This window comes from Podarcis raffonei, chromosome 7 (genome assembly GCF_027172205.1).
Source record: "Podarcis raffonei isolate rPodRaf1 chromosome 7, rPodRaf1.pri, whole genome shotgun sequence".
Lineage (NCBI taxonomy): Eukaryota > Metazoa > Chordata > Lepidosauria > Squamata > Lacertidae > Podarcis > Podarcis raffonei.
This window is the reverse complement of record NC_070608.1, coordinates 10,862,534-10,884,168: the sequence shown is the minus strand read 5'-3', so window position 1 is coordinate 10,884,168 and position 21,635 is coordinate 10,862,534. Positions and strand designations below refer to the sequence as shown.

Below are 21,635 nucleotides of genomic sequence, written 5' to 3'. Positions count from 1 at the left end.
ACTAGAATGCCTGTATTAAAGGTAAAGGTAAAGGGACCCCTGGCCATTAGGTCCAGTTGTGGCCGACTCTGGGGTTGTGGCGCTCATCTCGCTTTATTGGCCGAGGGAGCCAGCGTACAGCGTCCAGGTCATGTGGCCAGCATGACTAAGCCGCTTCTGGCGAACCAGACCAGCGCACGGAAACGCCGTTTACCTTCCTGCCAGAGCAGGGACCTATTTATCTGCTTGCACTTTGACGTGCTTTCGAACTGCTAGGTTGGCAGGAGCAGGGACCGAGCAACGGGAGCTCACCCTATTCCAGGGATTCGAACCGCCGACCTTCTGATCGGCAAGTCCTAGGCTCTGTGGTTTAACCCACAGTGCCACTCGCGTCCCTATGCCTATATTAAGCAAATCCAATTGAAAACACACGTAAACGTAATAGGCCGTATAGTAACAATCACAAAGTTATCTCCTAGAACTACTTCCCAAAAATTAGATACCAGAAAAATACAAAATACAAGAGAGATGAAGAAATTAGAAAAGAATGTACTACATCACTGATTATATAGGACTTGTATTTTGTACATACTGGACTTGGTGGTCAACCCAAAAATTACGTTTTTATTATATTATGTCACGATGTTGATTTTGACATTATGAGAAGTGGTATCATGGTTTGTTTGGAGCACGACAAACCAGGAGCTAAGGTTCTGATGTAACACTGAGCCAAACTGTGGCTCAGCTATGCGCTCATAGTTTTCTAAATGTGCACCAACATGTTTGCTCATTCATGCTAAGCCATACTTTGGCTTAGCGTTACATGCAAGAGTAACATGTTGCGTCCTCTGTATTTGACACATGAGATGTCGATCAAGTGCTTATTTTTGGGCATTTGCTCTTTGAATGTGCTGCTCATAAACATCTCTGTCAGTCATCTTGGCATCTTGAGATTTGGTGATCAGGGATTGGAGTGGGCGCTTACTGAAAACCCTGCGACCGACCTGCGTTGCACATTCACAGGAGTGAGAAGTTATTGCAGGAATCACTTGTGCATCTGGGTAACGTGTGAAGGGAGCATTTCCACACCTGCCGTATGGGAAGATGTATGAAATCCATACAAGAATTCATACATCTTGTAATGGAAACTTGCAAGTTTCATTTTTGCGTGTTACAGCACAGGAAAGGGAAGAGCAAGTGACTCATGCTGCTGTAATTCATCACTTCTTACCTGAATGTGCAAACATATCCAGAAATGCCTGTTGGAGGCTAGCAGTGTTCTAAAACCATGTGAATCTGCTTAAGGTAGCTATTTCCTGTTTGTTAGTTTTAGAAGCTATGTGCTTCTTCTTCTTCACACATAGCCGAGTAAGATTGTCTTCCATAAACATGATTTTAACAATGAGTCTGTGAGTGACTGTGGAGGCCAGCTCTGGATCCACACATCCTTCCATAGTCGGGACATTGGTTTCTGTGTGGGAGTTGATCAAGGTGTGGATTTGCCAAGCGTGCCTTCCTCTTAGCACGTTTCTCCTTTGCATCTTGAGTTCGAGCGTCTTCAAAGTCCATGACGCCTTTGGTAAAGGCTGTTCTCCAACTGGAGCGCTCGCAGGCCAGTGTTTCCCAATTGTCAGTGTTTATACTACATTTTTAATGATTTGCCTTGACACAGTCTTTAAACCTCTTTTGTTGACTATGTGGATACAGTGCTAAAAGGAGTGACATTTTAAGCAAGGGTGGTTTTTGTTTTTACCTTTTATATTTGGTGTGTGTGTGTGTGTGTGTTAGCAAAAACCATCTTGATGTAGGTAGACAGTGATAACATGTGGTGTGTTTTGTGATTACTTTGCAGATTATTCAGATTTTGACGATAGTTCTCTCGAGTACTTGGACAGGTGCTCCTCTCCATTCACTAGGTCTTCTGGGAGCTCACTGACACTACGGAGCACAACCGTGGAGAAGAACACGTCCTATCAGTACCCAAGGGCTATTCTGTCTGTCGACCTTAGTGGTGAAAGTAGGTTTCCTGTCTTGTATGTTGTTCTGCTTAAATTGAGGAATTAACCAAATATGTGCTGATTTAGCTATCAGTTTTTTGTTTTTGCATTGCTGAAGAGTAATTTTTCTTTCTTTATAAAGGACTCTTCAGATGAGCCAAGTGCTTCATGTAGATTTCCCACCCTAAACCTAATAAAAGTAGCCTGTCCCCATTTGTTTCCCTAAGCCAGCCAGATGCCTCTGGAATCTTGCAAACAGGACATGTTGCAGATTGTCATCTCCTGTTTTTTCTGCTCCAGCATCTCATAATTTCAGAGATTCTGCCTCTGAACACACATACTCAGCGTAGCTGGCATGCCCTTATATATTCTATAAACCTAATTGTTTTGCTTTGCTTATGTGTGTGTGGGGGGGGGGGACCAACCCTTATCTAGATGTCTTTGCCACATCTTTCGGTAGTAGCTTGCCTGAGCTCATCCAGTGAACTCATCAGCAAAGTTAGCTCGTGCTTTTGGCTACTATTGTTAAAAAAATGCTTCCCAACAGCAATGCACACCCCTATTTTTCTTCTGTCGGTGCTCCCATCACACAGGTGGCAAATAGGGAGAAGGCTTTTTCAGTTTTGTTGCCTCCATATCTGGAATGCTTTCCCCAGGAAGGCTTACCTGGTGTTGAATATTACAAATTCTGGGCACTGGGTAAAGACTTCATTTAAAAAAAAAATAAATCCCAGTCCTTTCCATTTTGATTGCACTACTGCTTGTGGGTTTTTTTATTGGTGTTTTACTGTGTAATGATGTTTTATATTTCAGTTCCTGCTTTATAGTAAACTGAGTTGGAAGATCTCTGAACGAAAGCATGGGGGGTATTAAATCTTTTTAACCTGTAAAATAATAAGATTGATACTCTGTTTTTGAAGTAGGCAGTTTTTGTGAGTGCAGCATCATACCAATATCCATCCAAAGTTTAAATGTCTGCTGTTCCAAATGCACACAGTCTAATCCAATGCTACCCACTTGCCAGATTGTATTGTTTTCTGTAATGTTTTCAAATTTCAGACCTCTCTGATATGGAGTTTTTAGACGACTCTTCTACCGAGAGCTTGCTGCTGAGTGGCGATGAGTACAATCAGGACTTTGATTCAACCAATTTTGAAGAATCTCAGGATGAGGAGGATACTCTCAATGAAATTGTCAGGTGCATCTGTGAAATGGATGAGGAAAATGGGTTCATGATTCAGGTAAGGAGTTTGCTCGCAGTACAGTTTTCTATGGAATTTTTTATCCAGTTATTCAGAACCTTTTTTCCCTTTGGGATATATATTTTTAAAAAACCTTATAGAATGGTATGATTCAGGTTTGAATTAGCACTGCGCCTCCATTCAGTCTCTGTGAAGCTCCCCAGTGGAGGTGGAGGAGATAATACATATTTTTAATTCTTACAATGGCACAGTTAATACTTTTTCCTCCGCCAGAGACCATTCTAAGAGTTCTGTCTCATGCAATTTATGGGGAATAGTTGGAGCTACCTTATACTGGAGTTGCCATTGGCCCTTCTAACTGCAGGCAATCTACTCTGACGGTCAGCAGTTTTCCTGAGGTCTGACCAGGTTCTGAGAAATCAGATGTGGAATAAACATGAACAAGAGACAGTCCTTGGTTCTCTTTATCGCTAACTGTTACTTGTTTCAGTAAGCCGTCTTTCTAGACAAGCTAGAGACGCGGGCGGCACTGTGGGTTAAACCACAGAGCCTAGGACTTGCCGATCAGAAGGTCGGCGGTTCGAATCCCCGTGACGGGGTGAGCTCCCGTTGCTCGGTCCCTGCTCCTGCCAACCTAGCAGTTCAAAAGCACATCAAAGTGCAAGTAGATAAATAGGTACCGCTCCGGCGGGAAGGTAAACGGCGTTTCCGTGCGCTGCTCTGGTTCGCCAGAAGTGGCTTAGTCATGCTGGCCACATGACCCGAAAGCTGTACGCTGGCTCCCTCGGCCAATAAAGCGAGATGAGCGCCGCAACTCCAGAGTCGGTCACGAATGGACCTAATGGTCAGGGGTCCCTTTACCTTTACCTTTTTCTAGACAAAGTATCCAGAGACTGGTGCCTCCTTAGATACTTTGAACCAAAGCTTCCACCAGCCATGACTGCATGTTGTTGTTGTTGTTGCATTAACCAAGCGAGGGTTGGACCTGAATTTCCCTCTCACGTTATGATGCATTATTTTCTTCCTCTTTGAATCACCGCCACAGTGTGAAGAGTGCCTGTGTTGGCAGCACAGTGTGTGCATGGGATTGTTGGAAGACAGCATTCCGGAGCAATACATCTGCTACGTTTGCAGGGACCCACCTGGTAGGAGCAAATTTTCAAGCTAAGCCCCAGCGTTTCCAAGCCCCTGTAGTAGCTCACACAACCGCCACTGCTCCCATTTCCCACACACTTAAGGGTGTGTTTCTATAGCCAGCATTTGTGATTAGATAGTCTAGGATCTGGCCTTGGCAGCCAGCAGAAATCCATGGTGCAGTTGTTGCTCAGACTTCAGGAGGTGCGCTACATGCCCCCCAAAAAACTAACCGGGGAAAGGCAGCACCTCAGGATGAAATGTTCTAGCTCAGTTCTCCAGTATGCTAGTTTTCCATCTATAGGGAGATGTTTCAGTTTGTTTTTTAAAGAGGAGATTTTTGTTGTCGGCAAATTCAAGGAAGTGTGACACTTTCTGCAGTTGTTTTCCTGGGTTTGTCTACAGAGTTCTGTGGCCACTAACGTGTGGCCTTTCCTTGCCCTCCTCTCCTATCCTTGTAGAGGCCCAATGCTATAGTCTGTCCTTATATGCATCTAAGGCCAGGAAGGGGTGGGGAGTTGGATCATATGGCTCTTGTCCAGGTTTGTTAATTGTCCTACTTTAAAAGCCGTTAGGATCCTATGCCCTTTTAAATTGGGGGGGGGGGTTGGGTTGTTGTTTTTATTTTGATTATGTATTTTGTGGTTTTATATTTTGATTTTATTCTGTGAACTGCCCTGAGACCTCCAGGTATAGGGCGATATATAAATCATCATCATCATCATCATCATGTGGCAGGTGGGTGTGGCTTGGCCAAATGGCCTGGTGGGCCAAGTGAGCAGGCCTGACGGGCCAGATTAGGCCCTTGGGTCGGAGGCTCTCTACCCTTCGTCCAGGGCAATGCTTCCTGTATTGTTTTTAACACTTGATTGGGAGCCGCCCAGAGTGGCTGGGGAAACTCAGCCAGATGGGCGGGGTATAAATAATAAATTATTATTATTATTATTCCTCTGTCTTGCTCTATTTATGATTTATAATCCACTGTATGCCAAAGGCTGCAGGCAGATTCATTTTTTTAAAAGTACGTCCCAATGAAAGAGAATAAAACGGATACAATTAAATAAAATAAAAAATCAATCTGTCTGCCATTTTAATTCTTTCCCTGGTGTTCCAAATCCTGAAGATGCTCAGGATCCAAATTTAGCAAATCACCACACTTCAAAACGACCACAAATGGGGCTTCATGGTGCAGGCCCAGAAACACCCCAAAGTTGCAAAACCAGGTGATTGGTCAGGCAGGCAAATCTCTTCCGTGATAGGATCCTACCCAAGTTATAGTAAGAGCCCATAAGCCTTCCCGGCACCAATGTTGACATCCGTTTGAGGGCCCCTTCACACATTACTTCTCCCATTTATGAGTTTTAAACCTATACAGGCTTATGAATGTGTTTAGTTGGTCTGTTTATTAAACGGAGTGCATGGTTTCTCAGTGCCTGTAACTGCAGCTGTGGTGGCACTTGTGCAAATACACACCTGTGCATCCACCCTTTTGCATTATTCACCCTCCGATAGAAAACAAAAAGTTTCCACAGCGATAGCAAGAGAATAAGATCTGAATCCCTCGTTGTCTCTAGGTCAGAGATGGAGTGCCAAATATCTCTACGATAAAGATTGGTTGAATAACGGCCACATGTGTGGTCTGTCGTTTTTAAAAGAGAACTACTCTCATTTGAATGCCAAAAAGATTGTGTCGACGCACCACCTCCTGGCTGACGTGTATGGTGTTACGGAAATACTGCGCGGGCTGCAGCTGAAGATTGGGATACTAAAGTAAGCGTGCCTTCTCATGTTGCATATTGCTTTTTAGGGATATTCTCTCCTCTTTACCTTGGTAGAACAATAAGACACTTAAAAATTGGGGTAGCTGCGTGGCAGGGATAGAATGGTTTCAGGGGAGCAGGGGCCAGTTTTTGTTTTAGTTTATAAATTTTATTTTCAATGCAAAATTACAACAAAAATTACAAACACTGAATCCAAAATAAAACTATACAAACAAGAAAGAAAAACAGAACACAAAAAACAAAAGAAAAAGCACACATCTACAAATAAAACCATATCTTTATTCTAATCTAGTCATTACATAGATATACACATATTGACTTCCTTCCTTTGTTCTAAGACCTCAGAAATTTTACTCTTTCTAAATTGTTGTGTCTAATGTAGATTACTTCTATTGTTATACTTTTTACACCATTTTTCTTTTTCTTTAACCTTGTAAAGCATCATTCATTACATGCCGATATGCTTATTCCAGAACACTGTTTCTTCATATACTCTTTAGCACATCCCCATTCTTTTAATAATTTCTGGTCCGATTGTTCCCTATAAATGCTGTGAGTCTTGCCAGATTTATATATTCACAAAATTTAATTTGCCATTCTTTCATTGGAATTTTTCTCCCTTTCCAGTTTTTTGCTATAAGCATCCTGGCAGCTGTCGTTGCATAAAGGAATACTTTCCTTTGATTGTCAGGAATATCGTTTGTGATTATACCTAAAAGGAATGCCTCCGGTTTTTTACTGGGGCCAGTTTTGATGTGGAGGAGCTCAGCTCTCCTACCATAGTTTCCCCTGGTGGTTTCGACCAGCTGTTATCGCCGTTAGATATTTGTTTAAGAAGAACAAAGTGCCGAGGTCCATGCAACGCTCAGAGGTGACATGGTCCTGCCACGAGAAATTACAATGTGTTCCAATTTCAGTGTCACATTGTTCAGCCATAACGTCTCTGGGTGCTCAGGTGAGCATGCCTGGTCATTGCAGAACTTCGGTAATTTGTTTTGACAAGCCGCCCCCTTTGCCACGTCAGATTGAGTTCCAGAAAGACAAAAGGCCCTGCTTTGCATTCAGGCGTCGAACCAGACATTTTCTGGTTCACTGCCTCCATAAGTGGAGACAGAAGTGTTGACGTACAGAGATTTGAGCCAGTTCCCCTGCCGCCCCCGCCCCCACGTCAGCCGACTTATGTGTATCATGAGACAAACTTGGTTCCACTTGATGGACTTGTGAACATTGCAGACTTCACATGTCATGGAACTGCTCACCCGAATCTCTTTCGTAAAAAATGTCAACACAGATCCCCTCTTCAGGCTGCTTAAATCGACTTCGTTTCTCTACCACTTTGACCCCTTTGTCTTTCTTTTTTTTCTCCCCAGGAACAAGCATCATCCTGACCTTCATTTGTGGGCTTGCACAGGTGTGCGGAAGGATCCAGACCAAATAACTCTTGGAGTGGAAAGAAGGGTCTTGGCTGTGCCAGATACCCTTAACCCCCCTGAAAGGACGTATCATGGTCAAAACCATAGAGAGCCCCCTAGTTTACCCCAGAAGATGGAGGAAACGTACATTACGAGCGAGCACAGTTACCAGAAACCCCAGAGTTACAGTCAGGACTGCAAAATGATGACCGATCCTATAAGCTCAGACGACGACACCAGCAGTTTTGAAGACGATCAGGAGCTTCCCTTAGAGGATAAAAACTGTTTACAATATTCATCTAAAGAAGATGGTTTCAGCCATCAGGTAAAACTACCCATTTGTTTGTGCAACCTTCCAAGAATTACAGTGCAATCTTAACCATGACTATTCAGAAGTAACTCAACGGGAATGGGGGCTTACTCCCAGGTAAGTGGGGTTAGACGTGAAGGCAGAAGCAACAAAGAATCCCATAGCACCTAAAGACTAAAAAAGTTATTGTTGCCTCTGATGGAAGTAGACCGGGCATAGGCAAACTCAGCCCTCCAGATGTTTTGGGACTACAACTCCCATCATCCCTAGCTAACAGGACCAGTGCTCAGGGATGATGGGAATTGTAGTCCCAGAACATCGGGAGGGCCGAATTTGCCTATGCCTGAAGTAGGCTCTGGTCAAGGTATCTTCAGCCTTTTCAGATACAGGACCCCCTTTTAACCCAAACATGCATTTGGGGACCCATTTCTTAACCTTTCCCTATATATTTGCTTGGCGGTAGTCCTCTTCTTGCAACCTATCTTGGGTCAGGCCATGCCCCTCTATTGCAGGGTTTCTCCAGCTGTTGGACTACAACTCCCATCATCCCTAGCTAGTGTTAGGATATTTCCGTTCCACCTTAAAAGGGAGCAGGATGTTTGTATAACAGCCTGCGTAAGTTCCTGTCTCACAGGATGTTTATGTTGTATGTTCCTTTCGTTTTTGGCTGTTTTGGCTGAGCAGTCGGAGCAGACGGTCATGCTTTTCTTTGTTCTGACCAATGCCTAATAAACTGTAAATATGCATGTTCTGCTCTCTGCTTGTGCAACTTCCTGCTGTGTGAATTCTGCTGATATAGTGTGCACTAAGCCTGAGGCTTAGTGTCGCTGAATTGCTGATATTGCCTGACTACGGGAGGTCGATGGATCGTCCGGCACCGAGCTTGGGGGCCAAGATGGACTTTATCTCCCTGGAAGTATCCCAACAATAGGTTTCGGGCCCAGATTCACGGCACTTGCAGGAGAGTAAGACTGCGACAGACTGCTGAGGTATGTGTGGGAAAAGCGAAAGCAGAGGCTTTTCTGTTTGCCGCGGAATACGTCTTTGATGTCCGGCTAAACTAATTGGCCTGGGAGCCGAGCCAGAGGCATCGTGATTTATGAGCTGCCGAGATAAGACGTCTTAAAAGGCTCACGGCTGAAGCAAATAGCTGAGATGGATCTTTTACAATCCTCTGAAGCTGCTCCGTGTCCACTAAAGCTAAATGGCCACAACTATCAGACCTGGGCAAGGTACTGTGAGGGCCAGATGAGAAGGCTTGGTGTGTGGAATACTATTTCTGAGGACCCCCCAGCCCCTGTGACAGATGAATGGAGGGCACAGGACTCGAGAGCCATGGGGATAATTTTGCTCTCAGTAGCTCCTGAAGAGTTAATCACCCTGGCTGGCAAGGCCAGTGCCCGTGCGATGTGGGACGGGCTTAGAGCCTGTCATCTCCGACAAGAGGCTGGGTCTGTGTTGCTTTATTTCAGAAAGCTGCACAGGAAGCGTTTGGAGCCAGGGGAAGACCTTAGAGCCCACGTTTTACATTTGCAGCATCTCCGACAGGAATTGACTCAGAGAGGTTTCAATATGCCTGAGTCACTGTTTGCAATTCTCATCCTGGACTCCCTGGATGAAAGCTATCATGCCGTGTCAAGTCAGCTGGCGACCCTCCCTGCGCAAGACCTCACTGCTACAAAGGTCTTGGCGACTTTGCAAAATGAATACGACAGGAGAAATGCAGCTGAATCGGCTTGTGCGCTTCAGGGGGAGCAATGTGGGACAGCATTCCAGCCTCCAGGGGGAGCCAAAGCGTTGGCAGCTGTGAAGTGCTGGAACTGTGGGAACCAAGGTCATACTCAGAAGTTTTGTCGAAAGACTGGAAATAAACAAAGAAAAAAGCCTGCAGATGGCCCGAAGCAGAAGGGGAGTGGAAGGCCAGGGAAAAACAAAGCTTTGTTCGCTGGCACAGCTTCACCAAAGGCTAAAGGCACGTCTGATGGCCAGGAGCAGGGGGGCAAGCTGCAAAAGCCCACGCTGGTGGAAAACAAGGTTTTGTTTGCCAGCAAATCTGCTTCGAAGGGGAAGGCCAGGTTTATTGTGGATTCTGCGGCCACGCGCCATCTCACCAAAGACCGCCATCTGTTCATATCCTTCACACCTCAAGATGGAGAGGTCCAGCTGGCTGATGGAAGGACTTTGCAAGCTGCAGGAGTTGGAACTGTGAAACTTGCAAGTCTGAATACGACCATTAAAAATGTACTTTTTGTTCCAGGAGCTGCAGACAATTTGCTTAGTGTCCCACAGCTAAATCGGCGTGGTTTTGAAATTACCTTCAAGAGGACTATCTGTGTCATCAGAAAAGGCAAAGAGGACATTTTGCATGCAAAGTTGATGGATGGTTTGTTCTGTCTAACTTATGATGACAATGCTGTTATATCTAATGCTGATTCTTGTTGTGTTGCACAAACTAACAAGGTTCTTCATGCAGGTTGCATTCATGATGCACATCGCAGGTTTTGTCACCTCTCTTGGCAAGCGCTAGCCAAGATGCCTGAGTTGGTTGAAGGTTTGGACATCAAACCTTGCAAATTTCACATGAAATGTGTATCTTGTGCAGAGAACAAGGTGAAGGTTGCTCCAAAAGGCAAGGAGTCTAGCAGGCAGGCTTCCAAACCCTACCAGCTAGTTCACGCAGACCTGGTAGGTCCTCTAGCGCCCTCTTTGGGAAGAGCAAGGTACTTCATGGTTCTAATTGATTCTTTTTCCAGGTACATTCATGTGTTTATGCTCGAGCAGAAATCGCAAGCATTTCCTAGGTTCAAGGCATTCTGTGCTTGGTTGGAGAATGCTCACGGTAAACGGATTGGCTGTCTGTTTACTGATCGGGGCGGGGAGTTCACTTCTCAGCAGTTTGAAGCTTTCCTGACTGAGAAGGGAATCCAGCATGACTTGTCAACGCCTAGATCGCCATGGATGAATGGGCTTGCGGAGAGAGCAAATCAAACGTTGCTGCAAGGAATAAAAACCTTGTTGCATGATGCCAACCTCCCTGAGAAGTTTTGGGGGGAGGCTCTCTCGAATTTTGTTTACAGTTTTAATCGCAGACTGTCATCACCTATTGGCTGCACTCCCTATGAGAAAATGTTTGGTAAGAAACCTAACACCAAGCACTTGAGAATCTTTGGTTCTGACATGTGGGTGCACACCCCACAAAGCAACAAGCTTGGGAAGCGTGGGGCACATGGTTTGTTCATGGGGTACGAAAAAGGTGCATACAGGGTATGGATGACTAACTCTAAATCCATAAAGTTCACAAGGAGTGTTGAGTACAATCCTAAGTGGGGGGAAAATGTGGGAATTTTCCAGAGTTACCCAGAGGAGGATGAAGGTGATGTGAAGAAAGCAGATCATGCTGAGAAAGCTGAGGAAACTGAGGATGATGATGATGATGATGATGATGATGATGATCAGAGTTCGGATTCCAGTTCAGTGGGCGGCGCTGCTGCTGCTGTCAGTGACAGTGATGACACAGCAGACTACAAGAGCGCAAAGGCCTCAGTCAGACCATCTGATGAGTCTGACAATGAACTGGAAGAACCACTGTTCACCATTGGTCGTTTTTCTCCTAAGAAGGAGGAGATGAGTCCAGAAGACTTGCGTCTGGTTCGCAGGTCTGAAAGGGCGACCAAAGGCAAACCTCCTAAGAGATTTGCTGATGAGTTTGCTAAGATGGCAACTGCTGTTCTTAGTAGCTCAGAGAAGGTGTGGGAACCTTCAAGCTTCAAAGAGGTCCAGGAGTTAACCTCTAAAGATGCTGAGCCTTGGCTTAATGCCATGAAGGCTGAAATTGATTCCTTGAACAGGAACCAAACTTGGGAGCTGGTACCGGTAGTCCCAGGAATGAGACTGGTTGGCAGCAAATGGGTCTTCAAGGCCAAGACAGACCAGAATGGCAAGGTTGTCAGACACAAAGCCAGATTGGTTGCCAGAGGTTTTTCACAGGTACCAGGGCAGGATTACCACGAGACCTACTCACCCACGGTCAAATATGAGAGCATTCGGCTGATGCTCAAGATCGCTGCGGAGGAGAAACTGCATGTTTCCCATCATGACATTAATACAGCTTTTTTGTACGGGATTTTGAACGAGGAGCTGTACATGCTTCCACCTGACGGGATGCAGATACAGAAGGGAATGGTCTGTAAACTGCGGAAATCCTTATATGGTCTCAAGCAGAGTGCCAGGTGTTGGAACACAAAACTCACTGAAACATTGCTTTCTCTAGGTTTTCACCAGGGCAAAGCTGATCCGTGTGTGTTTGTCAAGGAGGAGGGGCAAAACAAACTGTATTGTTTATGTTTTGTTGATGATCTTCTGATGTTTTGGAAGAATCAGGCTTTTTACCAAAGCACCCTAGCTCAGCTGAAGGAGCACTTTGACATGAAGGATCTTGGTGAGGTATCCAACTATATTTCTCTGCAGGTGGAGAGGGACCAAGCAGGTAATTTTCTGGTACACCAAACACAGAAAATTACTGATGTATTAACCAGGTTGAATTTGGTTGACGCAAACCCAGCAGACACACCGATGGTGACAGGTTACCAGGTAGACAGTACTGCTGAAGCGTTTTCTGACACAACGCTGTACAGATGCATTCTAGGCAAGTTGAATTTCATTGCTAGATGTTCAAGACCTGACATTGCTGTAAGCACTAACCTGCTGAGCAGACATGCTAACAATCCTACTGTTCAGGATTGGAAAGCTCTGAAGCGCATAGCCCGGTATTTGAAAGGGACTATGCACTACAGGCTGAGGTTCACCAGTCAGAAGACTGGAGGTCTTGAAATCTTTGCAGGTGCAAGTTTTGGAAGTGACACCACGGATGGTACAAGCACTTCTGGAGTATGCTACATGTACAACCACTGCCTGTTTGACTAGTTGTGCAAAAAGCAGACAACAGTTAGCCTAAGTTCCTGTGAAGCAGAACTCAATGCTCTGTCATTTTCACTCATGGATTGTGAATGGTTGATGCAACTGTTTAAGGACATTGGGGTTTCTGTGAAATGTCCTATACAAGTGTATCAAGACAATAGATCTTGTTTGGCTTTGCTGAACTCAGAGAGTTGCAAGCAAAGGACCAAGTACTTGCAGATTAAGCTACATCGTGCAAGAGAGTGTATTCAGAAAGGACTCATTCAGGTGTCCTACATGCCAGGAAATGAAATTCCTGCTGATCTGTTGTCTAAGGTTGTTAACAGAGAACAACTGAAGGTTTACGCACAAAGGTTGCAATTGGGTTGAACCACAGGTACTACAGGTTACACGGAAAGGGGGAGGATGTTAGGATATTTCCGTTCCACCTTAAAAGGGAGCAGGATGTTTGTATAACAGCCTGCGTAAGTTCCTGTCTCACAGGATGTTTATGTTGTATGTTCCTTTCGTTTTTGGCTGTTTTGGCTGAGCAGTCGGAGCAGACGGTCATGCTTTTCTTTGTTCTGACCAATGCCTAATAAACTGTAAATATGCATGTTCTGCTCTCTGCTTGTGCAACTTCCTGCTGTGTGAATTCTGCTGATATAGTGTGCACTAAGCCTGAGGCTTAGTGTCGCTGAATTGCTGATATTGCCTGACTACGGGAGGTCGATGGATCGTCCGGCACCGAGCTTGGGGGCCAAGATGGACTTTATCTCCCTGGAAGTATCCCAACAGCTAGGAGGGCCAGTGGCCAGGGTTGATGGGAATTGTAGTCCCAAAACAGCCAGAGACCCAACCTGCATTAGTGTATCCTGACCCACCAGTTTGAAGACAAGTGTCCTAGTCCACAAAAACTTGTGCTATGTTTATTTTGGTTACTTCCTAAGCACTACATAACTCCTAACTTGTTTTTGCTGCGACAGGCTATCCTGGCTGCCCTTCTGGCAATTTTTATGAAGGCAAAATTAGCTTCAGATACCAAAGGAGAAAAGTCTAGTATCTTCAGCCTGGAGAAAAGAGGGTATGGGCAAAGGAGCATGCTGACAGTTTTACAGTATTTAAAAGTTTCTTGGAAAGAGCAGCTGGGATGATGGGTCAATGCTGTCCATCATTCCAGCATTGGACAGAAGGACAGAATTTGAATTGGGAAGTTGGTTAAACCACAGAGCCTAGGACTTGCTGATCAGAAGGTCGGCGGTTCAAATCCCCACGACGGGGTGAGCTCCCGTTGCTCGCTCCCTGCTCCTGCAAACCTAGCAGTTCGAAAGCATGTCAAAGTGCAAGTAGATAAATAGGTACCGCTCCGGCGGGAAGGTAAACGGCATTTCCATGCGCTGCTCTGGTTCGCCAGAAGCGGCTTAGTCATGCTGGCCACATGACCTGGAAGTTGTATGCCGGCTCCCTCGGCCAATAAAGTGAGATGAGCGCCGCAACCCCAGAGTGGGGCACGACTGGACCTGATGGTCAGGGGTCCCTTTACCTTTACCTTTTATGCTTGAGCATCACATACTGAAGACGCCTTTCTTTACCTACCTTGGCCTTTGACACCTGAAATGCATAATTTTAGGACCCACTCTGTTATTTTGATTGCATTTGCTTTTAAACTGATTTTAATTTTGCTTTTTAAGATTGCTGTAGCCCATCCCTGGGACCTTTTGGTGAGGGGCGGGTCAGAAGTTGAATTACCGATCACTGTAACAGTGATAACAATAGATAACGCTACAGAGATCAATTTTGGCTGGACACATCAGAAAGCATTTCCTTGACTATAGAAGCAGTTCCAGCAACGGAGTCACAGCCACATCTCCCTCCTGCTTGCTCCATTTGTGTCCCTCCCCCACTGCAGGTTGCCTCCATGACTTAACGCATAAAACTACACTATCCAGACTTGTTTCCTATTCACAATATGCCTCCCCACCCCACCCCTCATCCACTCAAGTAAGAGGAGTGAAACTCGTTTCAAAATTTCTCTTCTGTTACTCGACAATTACACTTCCAGCTTGGCATTTTATGAACTCATGCTCAGTGTTTTGTTGTTGTTTGTTTATTTGTTTGTAGGTAGCAGCAATCATAATATAATGATTTTCTCTTTTCCTAAAAGATGTAGTTTCCACTTCCTTTCCTGCATTTTGTTTCTCTTCCTGCTAAAACTTGCCCGGTTCACAGGCAGTTGCACAGTTTCTCGGTCTTCCATTTCAGCTTTTTTGCAAATCCATAGCTGTTTTTCAGCTGATGCTCTCCCCATAGTCCATGTGTGCAAGGACTGCCTCCCAGGCTCCAGTTTCCTGCCCGTCTGCCCAGCTGAAGGAGTACTAATGATGGTGTAATATGTACTTAATCTATAACGCACCGTTGGGGTTAAAAGTCTATGCCTTTACTAGTGACCTTTGCATTTGTGGTCATCTGCTATAGAGCCCTGTTCTGTGTGTGCTTGGTAGGTTGAGAGCGAACAACAGCTGAACCTTGACGTTCTACCTAGCACTTTTAATTTTCATTGTACTTCACCTGGTGCCTTGAATCAACAAAACCTGAAACTTGTTTATCTTTTTCTGTAACTGATCAACAGTGCATGGAGAGTTGTGTTGAGCACAAAGATTTTTCTACACATATTACACAGCACAGATCATCCTCTAGAATAAAATAGCTTACTAGCGAAATGCTGAAGTCACCCTTTGGGGTGCCTCAGGGTCAATTTTTATGGTAGCCCAAATCTCAGTTGTACGGGTATATGTATATATCTCAATTTTAATTCATGAGCTATGCTGCAATCTGCTCTGATTTTATATTTTATCCTTATGAACGCTGTTTTTATTGTGTTATGCGAGCTGGTTATCCATCTACACATATTACAGTTATGTACCAGATGCACATAGCAGTACATGGACTGTACAGGAAATACTGTATTTTTTGCTCTATAGGACGCACTTCCCCCTCCAAAAATTAAGGGAAAATGTGTGTGCGTCCTATGGAGCGAATGCAGGCTCCTTGGCTTCAGCGATAACAACGCGAAGCATCCGAAGCACAGAGGGAGTGCTCCCTCCGCGCTCCGGAGGCTTTGCGTTGCTTTCACTGAAGCCTGGAGAGTGAGAGGGGTCGGTGGGCACCGACCCCTCTCACTCTCCAGGCTTCAGGGATAGCTGCCTGAAGCCTTCGGAGCACAGCGCAAGTTCCCGCTGCATTCTGGAGGCTTCAGGTTCCTTTTGCTGAAGCTGGGAGAGCAAGACACTCCTGGCTTCAGCAAAAGGAACCTGAAGCCTCCAGAGTTCAACGGGAACTCCTGCTGTGCTCCGAAGGCTTGGGGATAGCCGCCTGAAACCTCCCGAGCGCAGCGGGAACTCCTGCTGCGCTCTGGAGTCTTCGGGTTGCCTTCACTGAAGCCTGGAGAGTGAGAGGGGTCAGTGCACACCGATCCCTCTTGCTCTCCCGGCTTCGCTTCGCTGGAGAGGCACCGCACAGTTTTCCCTCTCTGCGCAGTGCCCCTTCAGCGAAGCGGGAGGAGAAATGAAGGGGCTCCGTTTCTCCTGCCACTTTGCTGAAGGGGCGCTGAGCAGAGAGGGGGAGAATTTTTTTTTCCTGTTCTCCCCCTATAAAATAAGGTGCGTCCTATGGTCGGGTGCGTCCTATAGAGCGAAAAATACGGTAATTATTATTAGTATATTTGTGCCCCACCCATCTGAATGGGTTGTCCTAGCCCTTCTGGGCAGCTTCCAAGAGATACAAGAACAATAAAACATCAAGTATTGAAAACTTCCCTAAACAGAGCTGCCTTCAGATGTCTTCTAAAAGTTGTATAGCTGTTCAACTCCTTGACATCTGACTAGAGGGCGTTCCACAGGGCAGGCACCACTACCGAGAAGGCCCTCTGCCTGGTTCCCTGTAACTTGGCTTCTCGCAGTGAGGGAACTGCCAGAAGGCCCTTGGCGCTGGACCTCAGGGTCCAGGCTGAACGATGGGGGTGGAGACGCTCCTTCAGGTATACTGGGCCGAGGCCGTTTAGGGCTTTAAAGGTCAGCACCATCATTTCGAATTAATAGCACCACACAAACTCCCTTTGAAATGTGCAAAACTTAAATGTTATTTGCTAGCCTCCTTCCCTTTCTTTCTTTCTTTCTTTCTTCTCTCACCAAAATACCAATCTCTGACAAACAAACACTGTAAGTCTATGCAGACTCCCCATTGCCTTGTGAAATTTTTATCATAGATAGCTGGGCCGTTCCTTACAAATATGAGGTCTAGAAGTATGCCACTTAAATAATAATAATAATAATAATAGGCAGCTAGCCAGAGCTAACTCTTTAAGGTCCTGTTGATTTCACTGGGAAAATTCAAGCATGTGCTTAACTCTCACCAAAATTTTGAAATTAGAGGTGCCCATAATCCATTTGCTGGATTGTGTCTTACATTTTTACTACCAGCATATTTTGCTGGAGAACTTCAAGTGCATATTAACGAGGATATGATTTACAATGTGCAGTGCTGCTTTAAAGCCATTATTATAAGTTGTATTAACCTATACGGTAGTTGTATAATCCTCAACAAATCACCTCCAATCTCTCTTGTTATGCTGTGTCATTTAAGAGCAGCGGTTTTGTTTAATCTCACTCTTCAGCTACTGGGAAGCATCTTCAGTCAGGCTTTATCTGTGGGCAGGTGTGGTGTAGAGACAGCCTTAAATTGTGACTATGCATTTTGCTAATTCCTCTCTCTCTCTCTCTCTCTCTCTCTCCCCCCACCACCCAATCTTTGTTTTGTGGATATCAAACAGAGGCATTTGGCTGAAGGGAACACTGTGTTTGTATTTAATGAAAAAAGAGGAGCCGAAGAACATGTGGACTCCCATCTTCAGTGGCAGCTAAACCTCCTCACCCACATAGAGAACGTACAGAACGAAGTTGCTAGCAGAATGGACCTGATCGAAAAGGAAGTGGATGGTAACTATCTTAAAGCAATAAGTTTCTGGAATGGCAACATGTTTAGAAACTGGTGCGTTATGTACAATGCAAGGTGCACAATCATCACTTTTTGAGCAAGTCTAATAATAATAATAATAATAATAATAATAATAATAATAATAATAATGTGGTACCTTGGGTTAAGTACTTAATTTGTTCCGGAGGTCTGTTCTTAACCTGAAACTGTTCTTAATCTGAAGCACTACTTTAGCTAATGGGGCCTCCCGCCGTGGCCGCCGGAGCACGATTTCTGTTCTCATCCTGAAGCAAAGTTCTTAACCCAAGGTACTATTTCTGGGTTAGCAGAGTCTATAACCTGAAGCGTGTGTAACCTGAAGCGTATGTAATCCAAGGTACCACTGTAATAATAATAATAATAATAATAATAATAATAATAATAATAATAATAATTATACCCCTCCCATCAGACTGGGCTTCCCCAGCCACTCTGGGCGGCTCCCAACAGAGTAATAATAATAATAATTATAAAGTAACAAAACATCAAACGTTAAAACCTTCCCTAAACAGGGCTGCCTTTGGATGCCTTCTAAAAGTCAGATAGTTGTTTATTTCCTTGACATCTGATGGAAGGGTGTTCCACAGGGCGGGTGCCACTAACAAGAAGGCCCTCTGCCTGGTTCCCTGTTCCCTGTAGCTTCACTTCTTGCAGTGAGGGAACTGCCAGAAGGCCCTTGGAGCTGGACCTCAGTGTCCGGGCTGAACGATGGGATGTATTCAGTTTGGTTGACAGCTCTAGGAATCATAGAATTGTAGAACTGTAGAGTTGGAAAGGACCCTGAGGATTATCTAGTCCAACCCCTTGCAATGCAGGAATATTCAGATGTCCTAAATGGGGATCAAACCTCCAACCTTGGCATTATCAGCATCATGCTCTAACCTACCAAGAATAGCTGAATGCCCTGCGTTTGTCCATTTACGATCTGTTCAGATTAAATGACACAATACAGTTAGTTGAACAGAAGTGGGTGCTTCCTATCAGCTGTCCCAGCTGTCCCAGAGCGGAAAAGGGATCAGGCTTATTCTCAGACTGCTGAGAAGCTTGGGGGCTCCCCGATTTAGTGAGACTCCAAAACCAGGCCTAAATATTGCCGCATCTTTCTATCCCTAACTGTGCTCGTATCCCTTTTGTCTGTGCAGTTTTAGAAAGCTGGCTTGACTTCACCGGGGAATTGGAGCCGCCGGAACCCCTTGCACGGCTGCCTCAGCTCAAGCGCCGGATCAAGCAGCTCATATCTGACATGGGGAAAGTCCAGCAAATAGCAACCTTTTGTTCCGTATGACAAAGCGGAAGCGGAAAGGAATACGCAGATAGGCTCTTAACAATGGATTTCTTGCGCTTCTTTGCGAGACTGACGAAGGGGTGAAATGCGAAAATAAAAAGACGCTTGAACACTATTCCTTTGTTCTGTGCTGGATGTCCCATTATCCCGAAGGTCTTGCGAAAAGGGGAAAGAGGAGGAAAGAATCAAAGAAGGGGCACACGACATGGCCTGCCAGGATGTTCCCACAGGCCATGTCGGGGAAATCTTCAGACTGGTGTTTCCTTAAGGGGGGGGCGGAAATAAGAAGCTGTGTTGGAGAAGGAATGAAAGCGCAATGTTTTCTTTCAGTGTGATAGCAGAGAAAGATTTACACCCCCTGGTATCTTGAAGGATAGGTAAAATGGAGCCAATGCCTGTTTTTCCTGGTGCAACAAATATTACCCAGGAAAATGAAAAATACTAGCTTCCCTTTTTAAAAAAGAAAAAAAAGAGAGACTGTTTTCTGTGGTGGCCTCTTCACGAATATTATTTCTTAAAACTAAACCTTCCTTGCGGGGATCTTGCGCTCCTTGTTAGAAACAGGTATGGGGAGGGTAATTGTCAGAAGTGCCAAATAAAGTTTTCGAAAACCACTGAAACGGGAGGATGAGAGTCGTCTGCCGCGTGTTGCTCCCTCTTCCTCTTCTCCTGCTCCCCTAGCAGAGTCCTCCATATTGCCAGCCAGCAAACCATCCAATATTATACTTAAAGCATATTTGCGTTTAGCCGCAACAGTATTCAGGGCTGCAGTGCATTTTTTTAAGAACTTTTTTTTGTCCTGGACGACTGCTTAGCATTAGCTCTCTGATCTACTGTTGCTCCTCAGCTGGATTGAGGAATGACCAGAAAATTCAGAATGCCAGCGGATGGGCTGTGAAATCGGGCCATTTCCCGTGTTAACATGTTTTTAGATTTTGGGCAGCATCCGAGCTATGCGTCCCGCCAGTGCAAGAATTTCAATTTGTTGCAACAAGACTTGCACCCGTCTCCTTTCCCATGCACCGTCCCCAAATCTGCTCTGAAGGGTTGGGAACCCCTAGAACAGATTTAGAGGGGTGTGGTGAGAAGGGGGGTGGAGGCCTGCAGAAATCCTCACGCCGATGGGACCATGACTTGGTGCTGTTTTTGCAGACAACCCTTTGGGGGTCGGGAACAGCACAGAATGAAGTTGCAACATCTGTACAGGTGTCTCCTGATGGGATTCACTTGTGTTGCATGCCAAGGAGCTTGGAATGGGTCAGCTTGTCCTGTTGTCATTTTTTCCAAATAAACATTTCCCATGCTTATTTGTAACCCTGGAGCAGGGGTCGGCAACCTAAGGCCCGTGGGCCACAAGCGGCCCATGGGGGTCGTTTAACCGCCGCTCGCTCAGTCGGCTCCCATGCGCCACGCTAAATCAGTGCGGAGCAGAGTGGGGACCGCCTTCCTCGATGCTGTCCGGCTTCCCATTGGCTGCAGGAACGACCTGCAGCCAATGGGAAGCTGCGCACGCCTCCTGTGCGCTGGAAGGAGCACCGGAAATAGCGTTTGCGCGTGCATGTGCACTCCAGCCCACCGCGGCATCTGCGGGACAGTGAACCAGCCCATGCCACAAAAACTTAGCCAACCCCTGCCCTGGAGTGACCTGCAGGATCACCCCCTATTAATCAAAATCTGAGTGTTGGTAGCTGCCTTTGTAGAGGATATGGCGAAAAACCCGTTACTCGTACTGAGCGCCTCTGATGGAGAATAACTCTTCGCTATCTGTTAGGGATGCTTAATTATGAGTTTGCAAAGCATTGTGAAACCAAAGTCAACCTAGTTGCTGTGCGGTTTTTGTTTTTGTTTTTATTGTTTCTGCACCAGAGTCCAGAGCCTTCACTTCACTTCTGTTCATCTGCAATTTTGCTGTACCCACTGCTACGATACACCTTTTATTATGTGTATATGTCTCTCTGTGTGTCGGTGTGATACACACATACAGGCGCTCATATACATAATACAATCTAGAGACATATTTATATTGACAAGTCTAGTTTTATTGCAATAGACTAAGACCTTGGTGACAAAATATTTAAAATGTTGCCTTTTAACACGCAGTTTCTAAAAGAGAGAAAGAGATGAAGAAAATGAAAATAATGTATGTACAGGTTTTGAAATTTGTAAAAAAGAAAGAAAATGAAATGCAAAATTTTAAAATATTGACTGTTCAGAAGAGGTTGTGTAACTAACGGCAGCACGATACTTGAACTCTTTACGCCTCCCTTGCAATTTCAGTGCTAGTGATATGTATAAAAGCATACGAGAACTGTATGACAGGCCATAAACTTGAAGTTCCCCTGGGATAAGAGTACAAGCCACTGTACATTTTTTTTTAAAAAAAATGTATTTAAATTTGCAGATACACTGTTCTATATGTAAGGTACTGTATGTAAAGCTGTTTATTAAAATATTCTGCATACTCTGAATCCTTTCACTCTTCACGGCCTGCTTAACATTTTATTTTCAATTTACAGATCATCAGATTTGCCAAAGCCTTTCAGGAGGTTGAGAAATGTGCAGTTTGTGTGACAATTGCAATTTGCAGTACGGAATTGCCTTATGATTA

General features: G+C 45.1%; 1 protein-coding gene across 4 annotated transcripts in view; it reads left to right on the top strand.

The window, feature by feature from the left end:
- Nucleotides 1–21,495, top strand: part of PHF20L1 (PHD finger protein 20 like 1) — a 64,232-nt gene extending 42,737 nt beyond the window's left edge. For all 4 annotated transcript variants that reach the window (XM_053395264.1, XM_053395262.1, XM_053395261.1 and 1 more), the window contains 7 exons: nucleotides 1,832–1,996; nucleotides 3,036–3,217; nucleotides 4,224–4,323; nucleotides 5,887–6,082; nucleotides 7,464–7,830; nucleotides 17,540–17,705; nucleotides 18,885–21,495. In XM_053395264.1, the coding sequence (XP_053251239.1) occupies nucleotides 1,832–1,996; nucleotides 3,036–3,217; nucleotides 4,224–4,323; nucleotides 5,887–6,082; nucleotides 7,464–7,830; nucleotides 17,540–17,705; nucleotides 18,885–19,027 (1,319 nt within the window). In that variant the 3' untranslated portion in view covers nucleotides 19,028–21,495. The remainder of the gene's footprint in view (nucleotides 1–1,831; nucleotides 1,997–3,035; nucleotides 3,218–4,223; nucleotides 4,324–5,886; nucleotides 6,083–7,463; nucleotides 7,831–17,539; nucleotides 17,706–18,884) is intronic.
- Nucleotides 21,496–21,635: the final 140 nt, after the last annotated feature.